At 37.1% G+C, this 12166-nt stretch overlaps 1 protein-coding gene across 3 annotated transcripts in view; it reads left to right on the forward strand.

Annotated features, from left to right (window-relative positions):
• The window catches only part of LOC139969200 (protein FAM149B1-like), a 68732-nt gene that overhangs the window by 51233 nt on the left and 5333 nt on the right, over positions 1-12166 (forward strand). For all 3 annotated transcript variants that reach the window (XM_071974083.1, XM_071974084.1, XM_071974085.1), the window contains 10 exons: positions 2672-2939; positions 5049-5194; positions 5710-5850; positions 7178-7327; positions 8272-8441; positions 8753-8916; positions 9199-9335; positions 10317-10517; positions 11206-11347; positions 11749-11871. In XM_071974083.1, coding sequence (XP_071830184.1) covers positions 2672-2939; positions 5049-5194; positions 5710-5850; positions 7178-7327; positions 8272-8441; positions 8753-8916; positions 9199-9335; positions 10317-10517; positions 11206-11347; positions 11749-11871 — 1642 coding nt within the window. The remainder of the gene's footprint in view (positions 1-2671; positions 2940-5048; positions 5195-5709; positions 5851-7177; positions 7328-8271; positions 8442-8752; positions 8917-9198; positions 9336-10316; positions 10518-11205; positions 11348-11748; positions 11872-12166) is intronic.

The raw sequence follows: 12166 nt of genomic DNA on the forward strand, positions 1-12166 counted from the left end.
GCAATGGCAGATTGAACGATTTCATCATAATTTAGCTGGAAATGGTTTTGTTTTGCTAAATAATATTTGTTCATGGAGAAATAAAACATTTCTACCAAATAAACCTTGCCTTCTAAAAGATTAACGCTACAGTAAATAAAGAGATCATATGAAATGTTCATCTTCTCAAATGTATCAACTTTGAAAGTTATTTGAAAAAAAATATTACATGAGTCTGTATGGCTTTTGGAATAAGCTCTACAATGACAACAGCCCATTGACCACATATACTGTGAAACCCTTTGTGGAAAAAGGGACGAAAGACTCAGCATATAAACAATAGGTGTCATTCACTCGACCATAACTCAAGTTAAGACAAGATATTTAGATGGGGTTTTCAACTGACAGTTGAACATTTTACTCCTCATTATTCTGTGCCATTTTAAATGTATTTGCTACCAGAATAATATCCCTATAAAGTTGGGCAGCATCTGCTTGATGCCTGCATCCCTCCTGGGGTGCGTGAACACTGACCGACTGACTCACTGACCGACAGATATTTGTTTTAGAATCTGTCCTTGTTGATGCAGTCCCTTCAAAATATTCATCAGATGTGAAGTATACATTATGATTGATTAAATTGCGTGCTTTTCATGCACGTCACAATGAAAACTGATAATTGCTTCAATCAAATTTGCTTCAGAATTATCAGAGTTTTGCTTCAAATCGATTAAATCGTTAATTGCTTGGTGTAAAAACAAAAGACTCTACACAACCTTCAGTCAGGTCAAAAATAACATTCTAGATAAAAATATGTGCTTCTCATCAAGTGTCGTTTTTATCTACATTTTCATCCTTGAAAATCTTTCGGAACTAACCGGTGTGACTAACATTCTGAATTTTTTGGGTAATTTGAGCAGCTATTAGCAGCCTGTTTTCAGACTCTCTCTGCATCCATTTGTCACGATCCTCTTAACTCAGATTAAAGGTCGCCATTTTATGTGAAATATCATATTTTATGTCCAGAGGTTTATATTTATCTTATTTTTAGACCCTGAGGCTGACGAATTCCATCAGCTGTTTTTTACTGTAAAACTACTCTCCTTTTTTTTTTACAAACTTTGCTCATCTCTGACTGCTGTTATTGCTGACTGCTTGATGGTATCTGAAATTTACTGCAAATGTGAACATCTTTTGTCAGGACAACTGATTTTTGTTGAATAAAATGCCAGCACCACCCCCCCCCCCCTTACTAGCTGTTGGACCTTGTGGACTGTTGGTTTTATGACTATGTCTGATCTAGATTATACCACAGCTTGGCTGCAGTCGGGCTGACCAGACAAATATTTCTGGTTTCCGTTCAATATCTGGCAGATCAAGTGTAAGCTCTAGCTTTGCAGCCACGTGTGGTCACTACTACAACTGCACAGTAGTATCAATGAAGGAAAAACCGATCACAGAATAAGCTGCTGTGTATGGGACCTAAACAAGCCCATGTACACAGAAAATGGTTGTTTACTGTTTGCTCCAGCAGAAAAATACATGCCATACTGTTGACTGTACCATGTACACATTGTAGAATACTGTTTACATTCTACTCTGTGTCTTAGTTGTTGTAAATTTATGTAACTTATTTTATATGAAGTATTAATTGTATTCCTGCTCACGTTTATTTGCAGAGCAAGAAGATCATGCAAGATGATAGTGATGATAGTGCATATTGTTATAGTGTGATGGGTTAAAGTAACAGCTCTGTTATATGTTAAACCAGGTTATTATCTGTCTCACTCACCATCCCATAGCTCATCCTGCTCACATTTATTTGCAGAGCAAGAAGATCATGCAAGATGATAGTGATGATAGTGCTTGTTGTTATAGTGTGATGGGTTAAAGTAACAGCTCTGTTATATGTTAAACCAGGTTATTATCTGTCTCACTCACCATCCCATAGCTCATCCTGCTCACATTTATTTGCAGAGCAAGAAGATCATGCAAGATGATAGAGATGATAGTGCTTGTTGTTATAGTGTGATAGGTTAAAGTAACAGCTCTGTTATATGTTAAACCAGGTTATCATCTGTCTCACTCACCATCCCATAACATGTTCATGGTAGAATGCCTACTTAGGTCTTAGCCACAGCACAGATAATCCTCATTATGCATCCAATCTTGATATAAATTTCTAAACCATCTTTGTTAGGGTTCTATTGTGTAGTAAATCATAACTTAATCATGATGATATACAGTACAACAATATTTATGCCCATAGATCGAGTGAATACAAAATTCAAACTGAAATGTTGGTGTCCTGTATGTGTTGATACATTGAAGACTCATGAGCCTTTCTGTACAGTACATAACTGTTGTACAGTAGGCTATGCTGGGCTAACAGGTTTTGTGCAAAGCACCATTATGTAATATCTGCCTTTTTCCTTTCTTCTGTTCTTTGTTTCTTTGTTGTAGGCACTGTGCAATTGGTCGCATTTTAAGATTTGTTTTCCTGTTTAAAAAAAAATCTCCTTCATATGCTTATTGTAAGATATGGGTATTATATAAATATGATATTTAATATTTACTATTTATTATGAAGATGTTACTCTTTCTTGTGCAAAGTTAGCTCTCCTTAACTTAAATAAGAACAAAAAAGTAGTTATTAAGTTTTGTTTATTTCTTCTCCTCGTTTCTGCATCAGGAGAGGAATATCAGCTGGTAGTTCAGAGCAACACCCATTAGCCGAGAGGCAGCAGACCAGTAACTTACCCCTCGAGTACCTTCAGAGCGTAAACAACGCCATCGGTCAGTATACGGTATCCCCGTCCATCAGCGAACAATCGTCTCCAGTCGAGGATGATGATGATGACGAGGAGGATACCCCCAACAACCAGCTGATGTTATCAAATAGTGGATGGACAACAGGAAATTCAACAGAGAGAAGTAGCCTCTTCTCATGGGCTGATGATGTAAGCACAACATGTCCTAGTTATTTAATTTAGTGAACTATTACTCGATGAGGGTTGGAGTTCTTCCTCAGCTCCTCCTCCTCTGCCAGTGACATCCTCTCCTCTGTAGGTCACATGTTCTCCTTCAATACCCCACCTGGAAGATGTGCATTACAACTTCTGTCGAAAAAGAAACCTGATAACATAATGTGTATCCCCATATCGTCAATACCCAAAGAGTAATAACATTTTCTTTCCTGAACTGTGCAAATATTCAATGATTGTCAAGCACATGCATAGTATATGGTATAGGTTCAAACACATAGTATGGTTCAGACACATAGTATAGGTTCAAACACATAGTATGGTTCAGACACATAGTATAGGTTCAAACACATAGTATGGTTCAGACACATAGTGTAGGTTCAAACACATAGTATGGATCAAGCACATAGTGTAGGTTCAAACACATAGTATATGTTGAAACACATAGTATAGGTTCAAACACATAGTATATGTCCAAACACAAAATGTAAGTTTAAACGCATAGTATTGGTTCCAACACATAGTGTGGGTTCGAACACATAGTATGGGTTCGAACACATAGTACAGTTCAAACACAAAGTATAGGTTCAAACACATAGTATAAGTTCAAACACATTTTGTTGTTGTTTGCATCTGTGTTGAACTCTCCACACACCATTTATTGCTATCTACCTAGATACTGACATAATCTGATAATATTTTACTCCCATTTACTGTCCCACCCCCCCCCCCCCCCACACTTCTTGGAATAAAAGTGCAACTTTGTTGATTGGAGGAAGGTAAAGTACCATGTGTTACCATTACTTGTAGAAACCAGCAAGTTTTGTAAGTCTTGCGGGCTGATATCGTTGGAAAATGTAAACATCAGCTGGAGTGGAGGAGGGAGCATATTAATAAGAACATGACCGTTGACCTCATATGACCTCATTACCATACTGTACTATATGGGAGCTAGGGCTTGTTTGTTATTAGATCTTTATCTGTATGTGTAATGCTGGTGCTTGCTCCCTAGTGTTATTGTTGTGCAAGCACAGAGTTTAGTACACGCTGAACAGATGTGTTCTACTTCTGTAGCTCCCACTCAAACAACTCATAAATAAGACACCTTTAAAAGAAAAACAAATTATTAATATCTAATTGCTTGTTAACCCAAAGGTTAAGTAGATTTAAGCAATTTAGGTCAGCAGTTATGGGAACCTGCACTGTTCACATTCAGTTTGCCCCCGCCCCCCAGGATGATATTTTATCGACCAATTATTAAGATTCAGTTGAAGCTTGGGTCAAAACCCTTACCTAGAATTGGAATCTGGTCAGCTGGCCATTTAATTGTCTTTTGAAACAGTGGTTTTATTAAATCAATTCTGATCAGGGCAATCTTGACAAGAATTCACAAATATACAGATTTGAGTCTGAAGTCTGGCTTGCCAAAGGCTTTCTGTGAAGATATTGCAACATTTACAGTCTTTATGATTGCTTTCAAATATGCTAGGGGGTCAAAAAATGGTCATGATGAAACAAGAAGGTAACACAAAAACCCTACCATCATTACAGTATTTAGTGTACTTGATAGAGATAAATGCTGTGAATGATTTCCTCAAGCAGCCAAGAAATTCATATCCCATTTGGGATTTTATGACAGATTTAACGGTCCATCATGCACAAGGGAAGACTTGATCGAGCCTTAATATGACATCATCAAGCCACTTTTGTCCGCTTCATTGTTTTACATTTTCTTTCTTTAATGACAAATACGGAATATAAATTAATAAAGCTCATATTGCGACCTAATGATGCTGTCAGAATCAACACTTTGATCATTCTTGCTTTTAATATGAAAAGATAAAACTAGAGAAAGTTAAAGATTTTCAGATCCCTAGCTGCACTATGACATCACAGATTTACAAAATGTCAGCCCCCAAACACAACTTTTAAACTAAGATATGTCCCAGACAGAGCAACAGTAGTTTTAAGCACCTCAGGGGAATTTGTCTCCTTTTAAGTGAAATCATCCCCGTAAACTAATATTGTTAGTAACCACCTCCCATCCAGACTGTTTTTCCTCTTTTATCTCTTCCTCGTATTCAGGAATTTGACCAGCAGGCAGCGAGGACAGTTCGTAGAATGTTTGAAGAGATTGACAGCATGTTATACGAGGTTGCGAAGCCAATTAATGCTGGCTCTACTCTACAAAATGAATGCAAAGATTGGAAAAATAGTTTCCCACATCTCAGGTAATATGATTATCTTAGGTAGGCTTTTTTTATCTCTTTATACGTCATAGTCCAAGATGTAAGTAAAATTTGAGAGCTGGTAATGTCTCTACAGTTGTTATGGTTTTCTACATATTCAGCTTTATAATATGATAAATCTCTGAGATGCTCCTTTCAAATTTGATGTTAGTGACTGCTCCTTGATGCAGGCCTTTGAAGATTGTATACTAACTTATAACTTCATATAATTACAAACCATCCTTGGATGGCCTTTTTCCTTCACAAATTGCAAGTTTGTAATTAAGTTGAAAACATGTTATTTGAGGCCATCAAAGTGTTATGTTTTCCTAATGAGTTTTTGTGTTTGTATCTGAGCTAAACTGACCTAATGGGTTGTGCATGTACCTGTTAGATTGTAAAGTCACACTGACCAGGATTATGAAAAGTAGCTGATATCCATGTTGAGAAGTTCATCATTACCTCAAAAAGTCTGACTATTTTTAAGTCGTTCATTTCTTGCTTAAATCTCTCCACAGAATACTTGGCATGCAGTTACTTCCACCGGGAGACGAGGGCTTTGAGGTCTTCCCCAGGGACCCCTCCAGGCCCCCCACCACTGGGGAATTATTAGATATAGGAGAACATGAGTTACCTGGGAGCGGCCATGAATCCCAGGGGTACGATAAGCATTGCGGATTCTTTTATTTATATCTTACTACTGTGAAAGATAGCAGTTTAATTGCAAAGTAAATAGGAGGATGCAGTCACATTGCGGTTTATTTTATTTATATCTAACTACAGTACTACTAGAGATTGCATTGTTATAGTAAAGTAAATAGGATGATGCAGTCACATTGTGTTTTTTTTAAAATTTATTTCTTACTACTGTCAGAGATAGCAGTGTAATAGTAGAGTCAATAGGAGGATGCAGTCACATTGCGGTTTATTTTATTTATATCTAACTACTACTAGAGATAGCAGTGTAATAGTAAAGTAAATAGGAGGATGCAGTCACAATAAACCTACATGCAGGAAAGAAACACACTTATTCGTAGACAGGTAATCTACACTTAGCACAAAGATCTGTGGAAATGTAGTCCAGAATGTGTCAAAGTAGTTCTTGAAGGCATTACCCTTTTACAAAATAATTCAAGAACATCAAAGTTTGGAATTCTAAAATGCATATAAAAAGAGTAAAAGACAGTTACATAGAGCCCTTGCCCTGTGCTTATAATGACATAACAATACTCTGGGGTGTATACAGCCACACCATACAAGTTTACAACAGCAAGAAGAGACAAAGATACAGACACATCTTGGAATCTGTCAGATCTTCTAGGCAGCATGTGGATGATATTAAAAACAAAAGTAGCGTTCTTCATTATGAATAGCTTTGGACTGGAATATAACGGATTGGAAATTGGTTATAAGAGGGACAGATTACAAGTTATGGCTTTCATTGCAAGCTGTGAAAACATGAGACGAATTATAAAGGTGCATTGCGATGATAAAATATCAATGCGTGACTAGAATGTGGACTCGAATGACAGCTATGTTAGCTACCGAAAACAAGCTTGTTTACTCAAGGGGGTGGAAGGGTTCTCAAAGGTGGGACCTTGGTAGGACAAAGGTTTCTTCATAAAATTGTATTATCAGCATTAGTAGAAGAATAAATGTAGGTTGATATCTCACAAAAAGGGAAAAGTAACTGGAGCACCAGAGGGGTGTCTTTCTAAAGTCAACAAAAATTACATGCCCAGGAATATTTTCAAGGGAACAAAGGTAGTTATATCTCATACAAGCTGTGAAAATGTGAGTGGAAGATTTAACAAGTGTCTAAGAAACAGGGAGCAGGTCCTCAACCATGACTCTTGATCGGATGAAGATGTTTACATTTGTTGTTTTGTGGGCAGAAATGATTTTTCCAGCTCAGTGGTACCCGATGTTTCTCTTTCATTTCGTTTCTCTTTGATTTATTTGATTTTCTTCCTCTGTTTTCCCCAGGCTGGTCATTCATGGCAAACATTGTAATGCAATACATTCAGAGAGTGTCGTCCAGTCCAGGACAACTGGCCATTTGGTTCAGGACGAAGAAGTGATCGAAGCGGATGGCATCGTCGAAGAGTACCTGGCCTATGATCGTAGCTGGTCAAGGTAAAATGAAGAAATGTGGTTCCTGCACACGAGGGAGGGACTTGAAGGGATTGCCTGGTGGCAGATAATTGCAACGCTTAACTTTAAAGTGAAATATATTCCACAGTGTTATTTGCCAACATCTTGTCCCTAATATCAAGATATGGTTGTTGGAATGAAACATTATTTTGACTGGTCAAAACTTTTCCTTTTACCACAAAGTTGATCACAAGAGATTTCATCTTAGCAAATATTCTTCAAATGTTTTTCGTTCCTATTATTGAATTTTGTTGATTTATCCTTGAAAAGTGCACATTGATACATTTGGAGTGATTAGTTAGCTGTCGATATTTCTGTGTGTTCAGAATTCCATAAAATGGGACTCTTTTTGGAAGAATTTATTTTGCCTCTGTGGGAAAATTATTTAAATGTTATAAAGAAAACCAAATACATTAGTTTTGCTGTTGCCAGATGCCAAAATTACAATATGCATTTATAACATTTATACCTGTAAACATTGCACCTCATCAGACCAAAGAAGTATTGTGGTTAAAGAGCCCCTTAGTAAACAGAAACTAAATTAAATTAAACAAATCTGTGATACCAGCAATTTATTAAAGACCACCAATAAGGTGAGGCAAATATCTCCCGTAAACTTCATTGAGTAAAACATAAAAATATAGATCACAAGAATTCTGGATCCATGCAGAGATGTTTATCACACGATTCTCATCAGAGAAAATTTGAAGAAATGTCACTGAGAAAAAAAATTGTTTTAAATTTATTGCACCACAAAGGAAAGGTAAAATAGAACAAGTCACGTTGCTGGTACCTAATCAGCTCTTTGGTTATTTTTTACCTTAAGTTTTGTGGTGTGTATCACATTTTAACTGGAGAAAATGTGTCAGAATATTTCTTGTCAATGCGGTTTCAATATTTGCTATATTGTGGTATTATTTTCATAGCGAGGAGGGCCACGAACAGAAACAATACCACGCCCCGAGGAGGAGAAGAGGCTTCCCCCCAATCACTCCAAACGCTTGTCGGCAGAATTCTGTCTGCAGCAACGCTTTCGATGTCCTCTGGGAAGAAATTGTTGGCTGGTTGAGATTTCTTGTTAAAAGACAAATAGAAGGTTTGTAACTTAACCTCTCAGCTGTATGGAGGCAAGACTGTTTATGTGATATGCTTGTAATTATTGGGAGGACCACTTGGGAGAAGGGGGGGGGGGCTGGGTGGTTAGGGCAAGGTTGGACCAGTCCTCAACCCTGTGTTTTGAAGTTTTTAGATGGCATTACAATTACTTAATTTGCCAAATCAATTTCATGCCTTGGAATTTGTGGAGCTATTATTTCTTGGCATTTTTCTACTCTTTTTTTTTTTTGTATTTTGCAGTTAAATATACCTATAATATTGTGATTCTTACCTATTTTCCCTAATTTCCAGAACATCGTTTCCAATCATCTCATGACTCGGTACTCCCTCAGAGAAGCGGCCTTCACCAAACAGCTCCCAGCTTTGATCTGGGAATGCTGTCTTACGGTCCAGACTACACAGGGAGGAACTTGTTAGACCAACCGGTGGGAAAGCTAGCCCCAATGGGGTCCGGGGTGAGTCCGATAGAGATTTCCTTAGATCGTAAAGGAACTGAACAGTAACCTCACCAGGACCGTACAGTGACCCCAAAATGACCGGCCATAATGCTGATATGTCCAGCATGCTTCCTCAAAAGATATATTTTGAATGTTTGGAAGTATGCTTTGCTGTATATGTATTTGTAATGTAGTTAGGGAGTTTCTCGGTTAAGTTTTCTACCATCAAGCGATGCTCCATTCATTGTGGTACCTTCACTACAATCCTTTGAAAGTTTGAGCCATCTGATTTCTCGACAGCTCCGATTTTCTGCCGGGCCATCTCTCAACTTTAATTTGTACGATCAGAAGAGCGCCCTCAATGGCGTCATGACGATCTCCTCGAAAGCGTTGCACAACCGACTCGGTGACAAGGAGAGAACACCACTGTTATTTGGGTGAGTGCTTCATACTGTGACTGGTTACAACAACAGGTTTTAGCAAACCAAAAATTTACTCTAAGGCTACTGAAGAAAACTTAGTGCCAGTTGTTGTACCAAGTCCCTTTGTGCAATCCTACCAATTGTTCTCCATACCTACCTTTAGGGGTTACAAACTGTCATTGTGAGCCTTGTATCTTAGATTGCATGTTTTATAGGTTGATTTCATTTTTTAATGTTGTGAATTGTTGTTGAAAAAGAAAAAAGTTAATTCAAAGGATGTTCAAAGGAAATGATCTGAGGTATCAAAATTTTTATTTTAACAAAAGAAGAATTTGTTACTGTAGAGAGAGAGAGAGGGAGAAAGTGTTGAATATTGTTCTGTTCATACATTTTACTATTATGTTATGTAAGTATACATTGCCTTAAGTTTTCGTTCTTTGTAAAAATTAGAAAGTAATAATTAGAACTGTCAGCGCTTTCAAGCTGTAAAGACGTTACCTTGTTTTGTCTTTATTTAATGTTGTTTTGGCCGTGGCTCGCGACCAATACAACAACAGCCTCAATTGACTGGTTTGACAATTTTTGAGAACGTTGGCATTAGCAAATTGTTGTTTGTTCATAATTGAGCAAAGAATAATTATTTGTGAAAGTTTGTTATATTCAATCACAAATCATTGACTGTTGTATATTTTATTGACGAAAGCAATTTACTTTGTAATTCTACTGTACTATACCTTTTGTACGTCCTTCTATATCAGTGTGTGGGTGTGTGAACTGCAATATGTTACAATTGCATGGAATGATAATGGAGTCACAACTCCATTGGTAGCCTAGGCTTGTAGATTTGTGCAGACTTGACATCAAAATAACCCAAGAGTCAACGAAAAGCCACCACTTCCAACCATGTTTTCTTCAGGCTTCTAATTCAAAAAGTAACCAGCTTTGTCATTAACATTTCCATATATATATATATATATTTGTTTGTTTATTTTTCAGTGACGAAGGTGCCTTTCCGTACCAGAGACCTAATTCTAGCTCGTTCTTCCCCAAGGGAGGCAGACCGGGCAGTACTAAATTCTCTGATTTAATGGTTCATAACAGTCGATTATCCTCGGCCAGGGTTGGTAAGAGCCGACTCAAACCCCTGGAGAGGGCCAAGACTCCAGCCTTGGATAGTGTTGTCACTGGCAAAAAGATGTAAGGACAAGTTTATCCCTCATGTAATCTTTTATCTTCAGATTTTTAACTTTCAATTATGTACAGAACATAAAAGAATACAGCAGCCTGCTCATTGAAGCTGTGTGACATAATCCAAAAATGTGTCTTGATGATGTTTGCCTTGTTGCATTCCATTAATTATGGGGCAGTAGAAGACTCACTCTGTAGTCCTCACTTTTCAATCTTCTGCACAGAGCTCACCCTCCCCCTCATCCTCCTTCATTCCCCATTCCCCTCCCCAGCCAAAATCCCACCTAGTTAAATTGTTCCTGGTGTTGATTAAGATGGACCAAAGCAAGTGAGGACATTTCCTGAAACACAACTAACTGTTTACATTTCAGTAATACACTGGGACCCTTTCTAGTAAGATTATTTGATTAAAAATTGCTTCATAATTTTCACCAATCACCAAGGAAACTCAATTTTGATTGCATTAATTTAAGTATGACATCCTTGGTGATTGTTCACCAATTCAGTTTAAATAATCTACCACATAAAGTCGTAAACATTTGTCGTGAGTCGTGTCGTGAAGACATAACAATTACTCACTAGCAGTAAAGTTTATTATTTAGAGTAACCCAGAGTATTTATACTTTAATGACAACTGTTTGAGATTATCAAATGAACTGGTAACTTTTATATGTTTATACTCTCTCTGTCATCTCAGAATGGCTGTGGGCGACAGACTAGTCTCTCCTCCCCAGCCACTTTCATCATCCCCACCACGCAACTGGAGTCGCAATGCAACATTACCTCCCATTGAACAGGTGCAAGAGAGCAACTTAACCAGAGAAAACTTGAAATTTCCAGTAAGTTTGATTCTCTGCTTTTGAGTTGTTTTCAACAGAGTTTAATTTTCGTTTAGTTATAGCCGTAGAAAAAGTGACAAATGTTCTGTTCGTACTAGGCATCATTTTAATGTACATATGATTTGATAAATATAATGCTATTGTAGTCATAAGTAACATATGTAAGTGTTGTCAAGGTTATTTATACCTATAATTGATATTTCTCAAAAATTGTAACAACAAGTTTCATAGAACAATTCACTGGCAAAACAGGGCTCCAATAATCTCATTTTTAAATCCTCCAATAGTCCAGTTTTGTTTCTACAGGGATCTCTACAATAGCAGGTTTTTATGCCATCTAGAAGATATTCTAATTGTACCCTGTGTTTTTTTTTATATATGTTTTCTATTTTGTTTTGCAGAGAGGCTCAGCTAGAATTAGGATATCAAGTGCAGTGACCGCTGACGATAGACGTCAGGCACCTAAAGAAAGGATCGCCCCGTTTGTGTTTGACACTAGACCAAACACCACACACTCTTTTACGGTAAGACAGATATTTGAAATAGTAACACAAAATTTAACAGGATTGAATCCAATTTCTAGCTGAAAAAATTTATCTGCTCTTTTCAAAGTGTGATTACACTTTTTGGTTAATTTTCTGTTTATTATCAATTAAAATTATATCAGTACAAAAGAGAATTCACTTTGTCATGAAAGGATATTCCAGGTAAGACTAGTTTTAACTGATGAAAGAAGGAAAAAAATATTCTGATGATCCTGGTGAAGCAGACCCAAGAGTAATTGTAAGCTTAGACATATAAAATTATGATTATACCTAA

Source organism: Apostichopus japonicus, chromosome 6, assembly GCF_037975245.1.
Source record: "Apostichopus japonicus isolate 1M-3 chromosome 6, ASM3797524v1, whole genome shotgun sequence".
NCBI lineage: Eukaryota > Metazoa > Echinodermata > Holothuroidea > Aspidochirotida > Stichopodidae > Apostichopus > Apostichopus japonicus.